The sequence below is a fragment of the Salmo trutta genome, chromosome 33 (assembly GCF_901001165.1).
Source record: "Salmo trutta chromosome 33, fSalTru1.1, whole genome shotgun sequence".
NCBI classification, from domain to species: Eukaryota; Metazoa; Chordata; class Actinopteri; order Salmoniformes; family Salmonidae; genus Salmo; species Salmo trutta.
The window spans coordinates 35,087,514-35,104,170 of NC_042989.1; the positions used below are offsets into that span (position 1 = coordinate 35,087,514).

A 16,657-nucleotide genomic window follows, 5' to 3' on the forward strand; every position below is an offset into this window, starting at 1 on the left:
CGCGTGCTACAGTCAATGTGCTGATACAATTTAGGTAGCCCTGTTCTCAAGTTAGCTTTGTTAAAATCCCCAGCTACAATAAATGCAGCATCAGGATATATGGTTTCCAGTTTACATAGAGTCCAGTGAAGTTCCTTGAGGGGGGGGGGTATACACAGCTGTGACTATAATCGAAGAGAATTCTCTTGGGAGATAATGTGTTCGGCATTTGATTGTAAGGAATTCTAGGTCAGGTGATCAAAAGGACTTGCGTTCCTGTATGTTGTTATTACACCATGAGTCGTTAATCATGAAGCATACACCCCCGCCCTTCTTCTTCCCAGAGAGATGTTTATTTCTGTCCGAGCGACGCATGAAGAAACCCGGTGGCTGTACAGACTCCGACAACATATCCCGAGAGAGCCATGTTTCCGTGAACAGAGAATGTTACAATCTCTGATGTCTCTATGGAAGGCAACCCTTTCCCTAATTTCGTCCACCTTGTTGTCTAGAGACTGGACATTGGCGAGTAATATACTCGGAAGCGGTGGGTGGTGTGTACGCCTCCGAAGTCTGACCAGGAGGCCGCTCCGTCTACCCTTCTGTGGCGGTGTTGTTTTGGGTCGGCCTCTGGGATTAGATCCAATGGCCCGAACAAACGATCTGCTTCAGGAAAGTCATATTTCTGGTCGTAATGTTGGTGAGTTGACGTCGCTCTTATATGCAATAGTTATTCCCGGCTGTATGTAATAACACTTAAGATTTTCTGGGCTAACAATGTAAGAAATAATAGATTAAAAAAAACAAAATACTGCATAGTTTCCTAAGGACTCGAAGCGAGGTGACCATCTCTGTCAGTGCCATCTTGCAACAAAGCACCTATGCAAAGCCCTCCCTCTGTCACTCAGAAACTTCTTCCAGTGTCTGCCTGCCAGCTGAAAAATGCTACGTTGGGGACCGCAGCTGTACCGCAGCCAGGCAAATTGGTGCTGTGACGTCATCGTGGCAACAGCAAAATGCTATCTTTCGACTTCTATTGACAATTCAAAGAGCCAATAGCGGATCCCCACCCGCAAAATTTCAGTTGCCTCTCGCACCCTACACTTGTCTTTCCATCACACATGTAAACAACTCATTGAACTATAGTTTGCACGGTCCATTGCCCTATCCACACTGCATGATTGGTGAAGGAATTTAATGTCGAGCTAAATGTAACAACAACATAAAATGATTTCAGAGGTTTAAAACGGAACAGAAAGGAATGATATAAACCAGTACTTTTTTCGGGGTTCGAACCGGTTCAGAATTGTATTTAGCTGGTCGGAACAGTGGAACAGAATGAAAAAAATCATTGTTCTGTTCAGATTGGAAAATAACTTTGGGTTCCAACTCCTAGTTCCAATCTACACTGCTAATACACACACACACACATACACATACGCTGTTCTCTTCCCTACAGGCCTCCTGCATATTTTAATGATTAATATAAGAAAGCCTGGCAGGAAATACACAACCGAGGATTCCCCATAGAAACGATGACGGAGACGTCCCAGTGATTTGAATATACTGGAACATTATGATAGAATAATGTCTGTTGTTGTTTGACACCACATACCACACACACCATACACATACCACACACACCATACACATACCACACACACCATACACATACCACACACACCATACGCACACCACACACACACCACAGCTGTGTGATGGAGACAACACTCGACTGAATCTCTCCATTGCGGTCTCTGTCTGGCTCTGAAACGTTATACAGATGTTGTCTCTGTCTGTGTGCCACGATCTGGTCTTCTCTTTCTCCCTCTTTCTCTCTCTCTCCCACAAATACGAATGCACACATTTTAAGGCAGTGGCATTATCTCTACCACACAGGCCACTGATAGTTTGTTGACAGGCCACTGATAGTTTGTTGACAGGCCACTGACAGTTTGTTGGCGGGCCACTGATAGTTTCAGGTGAGGTAAAGCGAGGTAGGCTACCTCAAGACTACTGAGCATATATGATAGTCTATGATAGTCTATGCTGCCACCTAGTGTTGGTTTGTCAGAACTACAGAAACGGCCAGAGAATTACATAGTACAAGGGTTGTTCCAGTTGAAAGTATTTATGTTCTAAGTGCAGATCGAGGATCAGATCCATATAATCTTATTCATTATGATCTACAAGGCGAAACTGATCCTAGATCAGAACTCCTACTAGCTTTATGAAGCTTTTCCAAGATGGCGTAGCAGTCGGACGTGTGTTTTGACTTGTCCCGTGTAAATATTGTTGTCCTCATTTCTTTCCGTATATATTTTAATCTCACTTTGCATCTATGGACTGAATATACCCTTGTCTGCAACCCGCCTCACCCAATGTGGTACGGATCTGCTATTTTTATACTTAAGAACCGGAACCCCCATCAGAAGCTAACCAGCTAACTAGCTACTAGCTAGTAGTCAGTTGGCCACTGCTAGCGGTCTTCACCGTTAAGTCGGACACCAGCCAGCCTCAGCTCAGTCAATACCTGCCAGTCTGCACAGCGCAATATCAACCCAGAGCATATTGGACTGCTTTTTCTCTACCACATCTCCGGATTCCTACTGCAAGCTCTGAACCTTTACACCGAAGAATCACAGCTAGCTAGCTGCAATCCGAGTGGCTACTCCTGGCTAACGTCTCTGTCCCGAAGCAAGCACCAGTTAGCCTTGAGCTAGGCCCATCTCCCGGCTAGCCAAAGAGGTCCACCAGCTAATTTCTTGGGCTGCAATACCTCTTTTGCCAATTGGCCTGATCCCTTTACTGCCGACATGGAGCCCCGTCGATCCATCACGACTGGTCTGCCAACGTAATGGTCCGAGGTGGTCTCAACTGGCTCTTCCGTTGCGACGTCGCCGAAGACCTATCTGCTAGCCGCGGTCCGCTAGCTGTCTGAATCACCGTATCTCCAGCTCGCCTAGCGTAATAGCGACTACTGAATCGGCCTTCTGACTCACCTATTGCTACTCATTGGACCCTTTGATCACTCGGCTCGGCTACACATGCCTCCCTAATGTCAATATGCCTTGTCTATTGCTGTTTTGGTTAGTGATTGTCTTAATTCACTGTAGAGCCCCCAGCCCTGCCCAATATGCCGTAGATGGCCCTTTTGTTCCACCCCCCACACATGCAGTGTCCTCACCTGGCTTAAATGGTGCCTCTAGAGAGACAACCTCTCATCATCACTCAATGCCTAGGTTTACCTCCACTGTACTCACATCCTACCATACCCTTGTCTGTACATGCCTTGAATCTATTCTTCCACGCCCAGAAATCTGCTCCTTTCACTCTCTGTTCCGAACGCACTAGACGACCAGTTCTTATAGCCTTTAGCCGTACCCTTATCCTACTCCTCCTCTGTTCCTCTGGTGATGTAGAGGTTAATCCAGGCCCTGCAGCCCCCAGCACCACTCCCATTCCCCAGGCGCTCTCATTTGTTGACTTCTGTAACCGTAAAAGCCTTGGTTTCATGCATGTTAACATTAGAAGCCTCCTCCCTAAGTTTGTTTTAGTCACTGCTTTAGCACACTCCGCCAACCCTGATGTCCTAGCCGTGTCTGAATCCTGGATTAGGAAGGCCACAAAAATCCTGAAATTTCCATCCCCAGCTACCACATTTTCTGACAAGATAGAACTGCCAAAGGGGGAGGAGTTGCAATCTACTGCAGAGATAGCCTGCAGAGTTCTGTCATACTATCCAGGTCTGTGCCCAAACAATTTGAGCCTCTGCATTTAAAAATCCAGCTTTCCAGAAACAAGTCTCTCACCGTTGCCACTTGTTATAGACCCCCCCCCCCCAGCCTCCAGCTGTGCCCTGGACACCATATGTGAATTGATTGCCCCCATCTATCTTCAGAGTTCGTACTATTAGGTGACCTAAACTGGGATATGCTTAACACCCCGACCGTCCTACAATCTAAACTAGATGCCCTCAATCTCACACAAATTATCAAGGAACCTACCAGGTACAACCCTAAATCCGTAACCATGGGCACCCACTTAGATATCATCCTGACCAACTTGCCCTCTAAATACACGTCTGCTGTCTTCAACCAGGACCTCAGCGATCACTGCCTCATTGCTTGTGTGCGTAATGGGTCCGCGGTCAAACAACCACCCCTTATCACTGTCAAACGCTCCCTAAAACACTTCAGCGAGCAGGCCTTTCTAATCGACCTGGCCCTGGTATCCTGGAAGGATATTGACCTCATCCCGTCAGTAGACGATGCCTGGTTGCTCTTTAAAGTGCTTTCCTCACCATCTTAAATAAGCATGCCCCATTCAAAACATTTAAACTAAGAACAGATATAGCCCATGGTTCACCCCAGACTTGACCGCCCTTGACTAGCACAAATACATCCTGTGGTGTTCTGCATTAGCATTGAATGGCCCCCGCGATATGCAACTTTTCAGGGAAGTCAGGAACCAATTTACACAGTCAGTTAGGAAAGCAAAGGCTAGCTTTTGCAAACAGAAATTTGCATCCTGTAGCAGTAATTCCAAAAAGTTTTCAGACACTAAAGTCCATGGAGAATAAAAGCACCTCCTCCCAGCTGCCCACTGCACTGAGGCTAGGAAACACTGTCACCACCGATAAATCTACAATAATCGATCATTTCAATAAGCATTTTTCTACGGCTGGCCATGCTTTCCACCTGGCTACCCCTACCCCGGCCAACAGCTCTGCACCCCTGCAGCAACTTGCCCAAGCCCCCCCCCCCCCCCCCCCCCGCTTCTCCTTCACCCAAATCCAGACAGCTGATGTTCTGAAAGAGCTGCAAAATCTGGATCCCTACAAATCAGCTGGGCTAGATAATCTGGACCCTCTCTTTCTAAAATGATCCGCCAAAATTGTTGTAACCCCTGAGATCCCCAAAGATTGGAAAGCTGCTGCAGTCATCCCCCTCTTCAAAGGGGGAGACACTCTAGACCCAAACTGTTATAGACCTATATCCATCCTGCACTGCCATTCTAAAATCTTCGAAAGCCAAGTTAACAAACAGATCACCGACCATTTCGAATCCCTCCGTACCTTCTCCACTATGCAATCTGGTTTCCGAGCTGGCCATGGGTGCACCTCAGCCACGCTCAAGGTCCTAAACGATATCATAATCGCCACCGAAAAAGAGACAATACTGTGCAGCCGTATTCATCGACCTGGGCAAGGCTTTCGACTCTGGCAATCACCGTATTCTTATCGGCAGACTCAATGGCCTTGGTTTCTCAAATGACTGCCTTGCCTGGTTCACCAACTACTTCTCTGATAGAGTACAGTGTGTCAAATCAGAGGGCCTGTTGTCCGGACCTCTGGCAGGCTCTATGGGGGTGCCACGGGGTTCAATTCTCGGGCCGACTCTTTTCTCTGTATACATCAATGATGTCGCTCTTGCTGCTGGTGATTCCCTGTTCCACCTCTACGCAGACGACACCATTCTGTATACTTCTGGCCCTTCTTAGGACACTGTGCTAACAAACCTCCAAATGAGCTACACTGCCATACAACATTCCTTCCGTGGCCTCCAACTGCTTTTAAATGCTAGTAAAACTAAATGCATGCTCTTCAACCGATCGCTGCCCGCACCCGCCCACCCGACTAGCATCACTATGGACGGTTCTGACTTAGAATATGTGGACAACTACAAATACCTAGGAGTCTGGTTAGACTGCAAACTCTCCTTCCAGACATTAAGCATCTCCGATCCAAAATTAAATCTAGAATCGGCATCCTATTTCGCAACAAAGCCTCCTTCACTCATGCTGCCAAACATACCCTCGTAAAACTGACTATCCTACCGATCCTTGACTTCGGCGATGTCATTTACAAAATAGCCTCCAACACTCTACTCAGCAAACTGGATGTAGTCTATCACAGTGCCATCTGTTTTGTCACCAACGCCCCATACACTACCCACCACTGCGACCTGTATGCTCTCATTGGCTGGCCCTCGCTACATATTCATCACCAAACCCACTGGCTCGAGGTCATCTATAAGTCTTTGCTAGGTAAAGCCCCGCCTTATCTCAGTTCACTGGTCACCATAGCAGCACCCACCCGTAGCACGCGCTCCAGCAGGTATATTTCACTGGTCATCCCCAAAGCCAACACTTCCTTTGGCCACCTTTCCTTCCAGTTCTCTGCTGCCAATAACTGGAACGAATTGCAAAAATCGCTGAAGTCTTATATCTCCCTCTCTAACTTTAAGCATCAGCTGTCAGAGCAGCTTACCGATCTCTGTACCTGTACACAGCCAATCTGTAAATAGCACACCCAACTACCTCATCCCCATATTGTTATTTATCTTCTTGCTCTTTTGCACCCCGGCATCTCTACTTGCACATCATCATCTGCACATATATCACTCCAGTGTTAATGCTAAATTGTAATTATTTCGCCTCTATGGCCTATTTATTACCTTACCTCCCTAATCTTCTACATTTGCACACACTATATATAGATTTTTCTATTGTGTTATTGACTGTACGTTTGTTTATCCCATGTGTAACTCTGTGTTGCTGTTTTTGTCGCACTGCTTTGCTTTATCTTGGCCAGGTCGCAGTTGTAAATGAGAACTTGTTCTCAACTAGCCTACCTGGTTAAATAAAGGTGAAATAAAAAAATATAGGCCCTTGAGTGAACACTGTCTCTTCCTCTGCAGGTGGATCAACTGTCTGATCACAGCCATACAGAAACACAAGAAGTTCCACAAAGGACCACCGGACAGCGAAGAGGGTAGAAGAAACTTTTCATTAGATTTGATGGGATAATTATATATTTCATCACCATTTTTCTTCTTATTGTTGTCCTTGATAGTAGCAAAATCAAAAATAGATTTACAAGCTCGTTTCCCAGCCTACTCCTCCTGGACTAACACATTTGAATGGAGATTATCGTCTGTGTCAGGGTAACATTCCAAATGTGTTGCAAACTAGAACAACAGGTCTGGACAAGCGGAAGTTTTAATGATAAGGTTGATTGTGTCTTTGTGGACAGAGTGTTACAGTGAGACGGAGTCTGAGGATGAGGGGTCTTCTCCTTCACCACGCAGAAACAAGATCTACACGGTGAGGAGACACACCACACACACTCTTTCTCTCTTTCTCTCTCTCTCTCTCTCGGTGTGAATAACAAGTGTCTCTGTCCTTTCATATTGTGATGTCTGTCTTATAACGTACTATATTATTGTATTTTATTTATTACCCCACTTGCCAGGCCATCATTGTACCGGTAAATTACAATGTCTTCTTAACTGACTCATGCCTATAGGGCCCCTTAGTTTGTCCTGGTATAAAAACTATGCTGTAGAATAAATGTCCAAGGCAGATTGCTCTAGTATGCGGCACCTGCTCCCTCTCTTTCACTCTCTTTCTCTCTCTCGCTGTCCCCTCTTTCTGTTCACTCATAAAAAAGCAAGGTTCCATACGAATCTAATATGTTGTTTAGTGAGGTTCCATACGAATCTAATATGTTGTTTAGTGAGGTTCCATACGAATCTAATATGTTGTTTAGTGAGGTTCCATACTAATCTAATATGTTGTTTAGTGAGGTTCCATACTAATCTAATATGTTGTTTAGTGAGGTTCCATACTAATCTAATATGTTGTTTAGTGAGGTTCCATACGAATCTAATATGTTGTTTAGTGAGGTTCCATGCTAATCTAATATGTTGTTTAGTGAGGTTCCATGTTAATCTAATATGTTGTTTAGTGAGGTTCCATACGAATCTAATCTGTTGTTTAGTCAGGTTCCATAATAATCTAATATGTTGATTAGTGAGGTTCCATACTAATCTAATATGTTGTTTAGTGAGGTTCCATACGAATCTAATATGTTGTTTAGTGAGGTTCCATACGAATCTAATATGTTGTTTAGTGAGGTTCCATACGAATCTAATATGTTGTTTAGTGAGGTTCCATGCTAATCTAATATGTTGTTTAGTGAGGTTCCATGCTAATCTAATATGTTGTTTAGTGAGGTTCCATACTAATCTAATATGTTGATTAGTGAGGTTCCATACTAATCTAATATGTTGTTTAGTGAGGTTCCATGCTAATCTAATATGTTGTTTAGTGAGGTTCCATGCTAATCTAATATGTTGTTTAGTGAGGTTCCATGCTAATCTAATATGTTGTTTAGTGAGGTTCCATACTAATCTAATATGTTGTTTAGTGAGGTTCCATGCTAATCTAATATGCTGTTTAGTGAGGTTCCATACTAATCTAATATGTTGTTTAGTGAGGTTCCATACTAATCTAATATGTTGTTTAGTGAGGTTCCATACTAATCTAATATGTGGCTTAGTGAGGTTCCATACTAATCTAATATGTTGTTTAGTCAGGTTCCATACTAATCTAATATGTTGTTTAGTGAGGTTTCATGCTAATCTAATATGTTGTTTAGTGAGGTTCCATAATAATCTAATATGTTGTTTAGTCAGGTTCCATACTAATCTAATATGTTGTTTAGTGAGGTTCCATAATAATCTAATATGTTGTTTAGTCAGGTTCCATACTAATCTAATATGTTGTTTAGTGAGGTTCCATAATAATCTAATATGTTGTTTAGTGAGGTTCCATACTAATCTAATATGTTGTTTAGTGAGGTTCCATACTAATCTAATATGTTGTTTAGTGAGGTTCCATGCTAATCTAATATGTTGTTTAGTGAGGTTCCATACTAATCTAATATGTTGATTAGTGAGGTTCCATACTAATCTAATATGTTGTTTAGTGAGGTTCCATACTAATCTAATATGTTGTTTAGTGAGGTTTCATGCTAATCTAATATGTTGTTTAGTGAGGTTCCATAATAATCTAATATGTTGTTTAGTCAGGTTCCATACTAATCTAATATGTTGTTTAGTGAGGTTCCATAATAATCTAATATGTTGTTTAGTCAGGTTCCATACTAATCTAATATGTTGTTTAGTGAGGTTCCATAATAATCTAATATGTTGTTTAGTGAGGTTCCATACTAATCTAATATGTTGTTTAGTGAGGTTCCATACTAATCTAATATGTTGTTTAGTGAGGTTCCATGCTAATCTAATATGTTGTTTAGTGAGGTTCCATACTAATCTAATATGTTGTTTAGTGAGGTTCCATACTAATCTAATATGTTGTTTAGTGAGGTTCCATGCTAATCTAATATGTTGTTTAGTGAGGTTCCATACTAATCTAATATGTTGTTTAGTAAGGTTCCATACTAATCTAATATGTTGTTTAGTGAGGTTCCATGCTAATCTAATATGTTGTTTAGTGAGGTTCCATGCTAATCTAATATGTTGTTTAGTGAGGTTCCATGCTAATCTAATATGTTGTTTAGTGAGGTTCCATATGAATCTAATATGTTGTTTAGTGAGGTTCCATATGAATCTAATATGTTGTTTAGTGAGGTTCCATATGAATCTAATATGTTATTTAGTGAGGTTCCATACTAATTTAATATGTTGTTTAGTGAGGTTCCATACTAATCTAATATGTTGTTTAGTGAGGTTCCATGCTAATCTAATATGGTGTTTAGTGAGGTTCCATGCTAATCTAATATGCTGTTTAGTGAGGTTCCATACTAATCTAATATGATGATTAGCGAGGTTCCATGCTAATCTAATATGTTGTTTAGTGAGGTTCCATACTAATCTAATATGTTGTTTAGTGAGGTTCCATGCTAATCTAATATGTTGTTTAGCGAGGTTCCATGCTAATCTAATATGCTGTTTAGTGAGGTTCCATACTAATCTAATATGTTGTTTAGTGAGGTTCCATACTAATCTAATATGTTGTTTAGTGAGGTTCCATACTAATCTAATATGTGGCTTAGTGAGGTTCCATACTAATCTAATATGTTGTTTAGTCAGGTTCCATACTAATCTAATATGTTGTTTAGTGAGGTTTCATGCTAATCTAATATGTTGTTTAGTGAGGTTCCATAATAATCTAATATGTTGTTTAGTCAGGTTCCATACTAATCTAATATGTTGTTTAGTGAGGTTCCATAATAATCTAATATGTTGTTTAGTCAGGTTCCATACTAATCTAATATGTTGTTTAGTGAGGTTCCATAATAATCTAATATGTTGTTTAGTGAGGTTCCATACTAATCTAATATGTTGTTTAGTGAGGTTCCATACTAATCTAATATGTTGTTTAGTGAGGTTCCATGCTAATCTAATATGTTGTTTAGTGAGGTTCCATACTAATCTAATATGTTGATTAGTGAGGTTCCATACTAATCTAATATGTTGTTTAGTGAGGTTCCATACTAATCTAATATGTTGTTTAGTGAGGTTTCATGCTAATCTAATATGTTGTTTAGTGAGGTTCCATAATAATCTAATATGTTGTTTAGTCAGGTTCCATACTAATCTAATATGTTGTTTAGTGAGGTTCCATAATAATCTAATATGTTGTTTAGTCAGGTTCCATACTAATCTAATATGTTGTTTAGTGAGGTTCCATAATAATCTAATATGTTGTTTAGTGAGGTTCCATACTAATCTAATATGTTGTTTAGTGAGGTTCCATACTAATCTAATATGTTGTTTAGTGAGGTTCCATGCTAATCTAATATGTTGTTTAGTGAGGTTCCATACTAATCTAATATGTTGATTAGTGAGGTTCCATACTAATCTAATATGTTGTTTAGTGAGGTTCCATGCTAATCTAATATGTTGTTTAGTGAGGTTCCATACTAATCTAATATGTTGTTTAGTAAGGTTCCATACTAATCTAATATGTTGTTTAGTGAGGTTCCATGCTAATCTAATATGTTGTTTAGTGAGGTTCCATGCTAATCTAATATGTTGTTTAGTGAGGTTCCATGCTAATCTAATATGTTGTTTAGTGAGGTTCCATATGAATCTAATATGTTGTTTAGTGAGGTTCCATATGAATCTAATATGTTGTTTAGTGAGGTTCCATATGAATCTAATATGTTATTTAGTGAGGTTCCATACTAATTTAATATGTTGTTTAGTGAGGTTCCATACTAATCTAATATGTTGTTTAGTGAGGTTCCATGCTAATCTAATATGGTGTTTAGTGAGGTTCCATGCTAATCTAATATGCTGTTTAGTGAGGTTCCATACTAATCTAATATGATGATTAGCAAGGTTCCATGCTAATCTAATATGTTGTTTAGTGAGGTTCCATATGAATCTAATATGTTGTTTAGTGAGGTTCCATATGAATCTAATATGTTGTTTAGTGAGGTTCCATACTAATCTAATATGATGTTTAGTGAGGTTCCATGCTAATCTAATATGTTGTTTAGTGAGGTTCCATACTAATCTAATATGTTGTTTAGCGAGGTTCCATGCTAATCTAATATGTTGTTTAGTGAGGTTCCATACTAATCTAATATGTTGTTTAGTCAGGTTCCATACTAATCTAATATGTTGTTTAGTCAGGTTCCATACGAATCTAATATGTTGTTTAGTGAGTTCCATACTAATCTAATATGTTGTTTAGTGAGGTTCCATACGAATCTAATATGTTCTTTAGTGAGGTTCCATATGAATCTAATATGTTATTTAGTGAGGTTCCATACTAATCTAATATGTTGTTTAGTGAGGTTCCATACTAATCTAATATGTTGTTTAGTGAGGTTCCATACTAATCTAATATGTTGTTTAGTGAGGTTCCATACTAATCTAATATGTTGTTTAGTGAGGTTCCATACTAATCTAATATGTTGTTTAGCGAGGTTCCATACGAATCTAATATGTTGTTTAGTCAGGTTCCATACTAATCTAATATGTTGTTTAGTGAGGTTCCATAATAATCTAATATGTTGTGTTTGTTGGACACCAGAAAACCCTGTCCAACACACTGCCTCGGGCCAGGAAAGAGAAAGAGAAAGAGAAGGAGGAGAAAGAGAAGAAGAACAAGGTTCAGGTGCCCGCTCCACCCACAGGGCTCAGCAGAAGCCCAGGTACAGTACAACACTTCTCTGTTTCACCACAAGGTGACAGAATAGTCATATAGGGGAAGTCAATTAGCTGCTCATCTATTTCATTTTTCCCAGATTGCTCCAATGTCCTGGGGGATTCACCTGTCTCTTCCTTCCATGTTGTCTGCCTGTCTTTCCCCAATATTTCAAATATGCCATTAGTACTAATAAAATGTCTAAGTTTTATTGGTGTGGAAATCTTGAAAACATACAATGCATACAAACATACAATTACAGCCACATCTTTCTCTCCCTCTCTCGCTCTCTTTCCCCCCTCCCTTCCTCTGTCCCCCTCCCACCAGGAGCTCCAGAGGATGAGATGGATGTGCTATTCCACGGACTGAAGGAGGGCGGCGTGTCCCTGATCGGCAGCAAGCAGCCACAGACCCAAGACCACTTCCGAAAGTCCTTCATCCGGCGCAACAAGAACCCGGTCATCAACGAGAAGGCCCACACGCTCCGCGCGCTGCAGAGCACACTCAAGGTTAGGGTCAAGCCTCAGAGCTTAAAGCCTCTCCAACTATGCCGTGTCCCTCCTTTTGCTTAAGTGTGCTACTTATGTGACCTCATATTGTATTGGTTGCCATGTTGCCTTGAGGTCACCAAGGCAGAGCGCTCCTGTACATTTTGTTAATATTTGTAAATAATTAATTGTTTTTATAGAATTTTTCCCTACTAACTTTTTGTTTTATGAATGAACTATTGATTTAGCTTATTATAGTTTGAATCCAGCACGTTTTCAAGACTGAAGTTGACGGTTGGTTTTTGGCTAGCTAGCTAATGTTAGCTGGCTAGCATGCAACATTTTGATTCGCTTATGCCAACTGTCCAGAGGTTGAGGATGGAGAAGAAGCCCTGAGGCAGTGGTGTACAGAGATGACCATGACCGTATGGAGGACTAACATGCTGACTAGACCAGGCACGCTCGTGCCATCGCGAGCATGTTGATTTTGTCCATCCACACCAGACGCGATCAGGACGCTCAGGTTGATATATCAAAACGAACTCTGAACCACCTATATTCATTTGGGGACAGGTCGAAATGCATGAAACATTCATGGTTGTTTAGCTAGCTAGCTGTTGCTAGCTCATTTGTCCTGGGATATAAACATTGGGTTGTTATTTTACCTGAAATGCACAAGGTCCTCTACTCCGATAATGAATCCACAGATCAAAGGTTAGTTAGTTTCTAGTAATATCTCCTCCTTCAGTCTTCTTCTTCGATGAGGTTTAACAGCAGTTGGCGTCCAATAATGTTGCATTACCAACGGCCACCTACTAGACTGCCAACTCCCTTATACTTTGCTTGAAAAAAAAAGCTAAAATTAACAAATACCCTACCATCTAACACTACACTCACTAAAAATAAAATAAAAAATAAATAAACACCATACTCTACTATTTAAATCTATTTAGTCCTACTTCAGGCCAACTGCCTGAAAGGATGGGACACCACCACTTAATACACCCTGTAACTCTTCTGATGTTAAGTCTTGCACACCCACATACCTCTCTGCAGCTGCCACCACCTCCTACATTTTCTGCAACTTACATTCCATCCCTGCAGTACAGATAACCATTGCTATAAATCCAATCCCACTGAAACATATATCACTTGTTGGTTTTACCCTCTGTACTGGTACAGATCTACTACTCACACCACTCCTCTCAGGATCCCTCCCCTTGACTCATCTTCCTCTACTTTCTTCCCTGCCTCAGCATATGACAACTACTTCTACACTAACCCTGGAAACCTCAACCTGCCTCTCTCGCGCGGGACATTTCTGATCCCCAGCCCCATGGGCACCCCTACAATTAACACATACCACTACTTTCCCCAATGCCACACATTCCTTTGTCCCATGCACTTCTGCACACTTGTCACACCTAGGAACCTCCCTCCTACACACTGCTGTCACATGCCCATAAGCTTGACACTTGTAACAACGTAATGTATTCAGCACGAAAGCTTGTACAGGATAACTTATATATCCTAACGTCACTTTGTCAGGCAAAGACTCAACATCAAACCTCAAAAAACAGACACCTCTTCTGTTTCATCACTCACGCTACCCTGACTGCTTCACACAAAACAACGAGCATCACAAACACCGCGAATCTTCCCCTTCACTTTGTCAGCTTTCACATGTACTGCTACCCCAGTAATCACTTTCAATGGTGCCCTTTTCTTGAGAGGAAAACTATTCCCATCAAATCAAATGTTATTGGTCACATGCGCCGAATACAACAGGTTTCACCTTACAGTGAAATGCTCATCTCTTGCCCCCATTCGTTTAACGCAGAGCGCCTGATCCCTCTGACCAGCAGAAACACAAACAATTATCACAAGACCACTTCTGGTTACCCTCACCGATTCCACAGCATCCAATTCTGTTTTCACTCGCCCTGAAACCACAAATGGATCAGCCAAAGGGCAAGGGTCCACTTCTCCCAAAAACTTCACTCCTACGGTCACAGACTCATCTTTATCCTGACCCTCGGTGCAAGCCTCGAGATCCGAGAACCCTCGGGCACCTACCACCTCCGATACTTCGCCCTCATTCACTTCCATTTCTCCTCCTGTCTTCAACTCACTCTGCTTACACTTTCTACCGTTTTTCTTGAACAAACCATCTCCCTTTTCCCTGACATTTTTAACTGACTCAAGTTCACCCTCTTCCCGTCTTTCTCTCTCTGACCTCCTCTGACTCTTTTTTTTTAACCTCCATTCCTCCTCCTTATTCCAAGTATAAGTCTCCTTATGATAATACTGCACTTTTCCTGACATACATCTTGTTCTTGCCCTGTCAAGGGACGCCATTTAACTGGCTGTCACAATCTCCGTACAATCAGCATGAACCCCTCGGCACCGACAGTAAGAAATTGGGACAGTGTTTGACAGTCCTGTAACCATCTTTCCATTACAAACCTAGAGTTGAGACCAAAGATGGTGGATCTTCTATGGACGTTATATGGCGGTCAGCAACTAACTTTAAGGTGCATTACCACCACCAACTGGACTGGAGTGGAGTGTAAACCTCAGTTCATCTTTCAATCACCCACATGGGTATATGCTCCTAAAAACCAATGAGGAGATGGGAGAGGTGGGACTTGCAGTTTGGATGAAATTATTGAATAACATGGATGTGTAGATTTATTTTGCAACGCGAGCGCACGTAACGCGAGCGTTGTGGTCAGCATGTAAGATATAAGGCTACTCCTGAATTACCATTGAAGTGTGGTGTGCTTTCTGGCACCTCATGACTGCCGTAGACTCATCCAAGTGGGCTGCTGCATTTTGGTAGTAGTGAATAGTAGCCATCTAGCTACTAGTCCAGTGTCTAGTACAGAACTCTAACTTCATCTGACTGAGTCCTACCACGAGGCCTCAGACGGCGTGGATGGCATCACTGTGATGACAACGTGCTGCTCCCGGCTCGCCCCTTGGACCACCTCCTCCCTCCGCTGACCTCGCTCAAACCATGAACTTTCTCAACCTTCTGTCTCTTGACTGTCGATCATGATGATTAGTGATGTTGTTTTTAAATAGCTTGTTTTTTGTTGCTTTACAGCGCTTTGAGATGTATTTATGTTAAGAATAGTGCTATGAAAGTGTAATAAATGATTATTTATTGTTCTAAGTGCACCATATGGGGATTCTGTCCACAGGTAGTCTCACCTTTCTTTAACCGATGTTATGCCCTTCATTGTGTTCTTTCATACAAGTGTCCTCTCTCCAAGTAGTGTGGCCAACCAATGTTCTACTCTAAATTGGTTGTCTATGATAGAAGACCTCTTTCCCCAAGTGGTTTTCCCCATGGCCTAGAAAGTTGGAAAAGGAACCGTTACACTGAGTGTACAAAACATTAAGAACACCTTCCTAATATTGAGTTGCACCCCCCCTCCTTTTTCCCTCAGAACAGCCTCAATTCGTCAGGGCATGAAATCTACAAGGTGTCGAAAGCGTTCCACAGGGATGCTGGCCAATGTTGACTCCAATGCTTCCCACAGTTGTGTCAAGTTGGCTGGATGTCCTTTGGGTGGTGGACCCACACGGGAAGCTGTTGAGCTTGGAAAACCCTTAACTCTTTTGTCTTGCCCATTCACCCTCTGAATGGCACACATACACAATCCATGTCTCAATATTCTCAAGGTTGAAAATTTACCCTGTCTCCTCCCCATCATCTACACTGATTGAAAGTGGATTTAACAGGGGACATCAATAAAGGATCATAGCTTTCACCTGGATTCACCTGGTCAGTCACACAGTTTATAGCGGCACTTATAGGTATGGCCCTGACTGTGTGACCTGACCAGGGGAAACTCCTGCCTGGCCCCAGGTCACGTAGCCAGGGGAAACTCCTGACTGGCCCCAGGTCACGTAGCCAGGGGAAACTCCTGACTGGCCCCTGGTCACGTAGCCAGGGGAAACTCCTGACTGGCCCCAGGTCACGTAGCCAGGGGAAACTCCTGACTGGCCCCAGGTCACGTAGCCAGGGGAAACTCCTGACTGGCCCCAGGTCACGTAGCCAGGGGAAACTCCTGACTGGCCCCAGGTCACGTAGCCAGGGGAAACTCCTGACTGGCCCCAGGTCACGTAGCCAGGGGAAACTCCTGACTGGCCCCTGGTCACGTAGCCAGGGGAAACTCCTGACTGGCCCCAGGTCACGTAGCCAGGGGAAACTC

General features: G+C 42.3%; 1 protein-coding gene across 1 annotated transcript in view; it reads left to right on the forward strand.

Annotated features, from left to right (window-relative positions):
* The window catches only part of cnksr1 (connector enhancer of kinase suppressor of Ras 1), a 90,170-nt gene that overhangs the window by 71,600 nt on the left and 1,913 nt on the right, over positions 1 to 16,657 (forward strand). The window contains exons 16-19 of the mRNA XM_029730729.1: positions 6,681 to 6,754; positions 7,016 to 7,086; positions 11,833 to 11,953; positions 12,274 to 12,455. Of these exons, the coding sequence (XP_029586589.1) occupies positions 6,681 to 6,754; positions 7,016 to 7,086; positions 11,833 to 11,953; positions 12,274 to 12,455 (448 nt within the window). The remainder of the gene's footprint in view (positions 1 to 6,680; positions 6,755 to 7,015; positions 7,087 to 11,832; positions 11,954 to 12,273; positions 12,456 to 16,657) is intronic.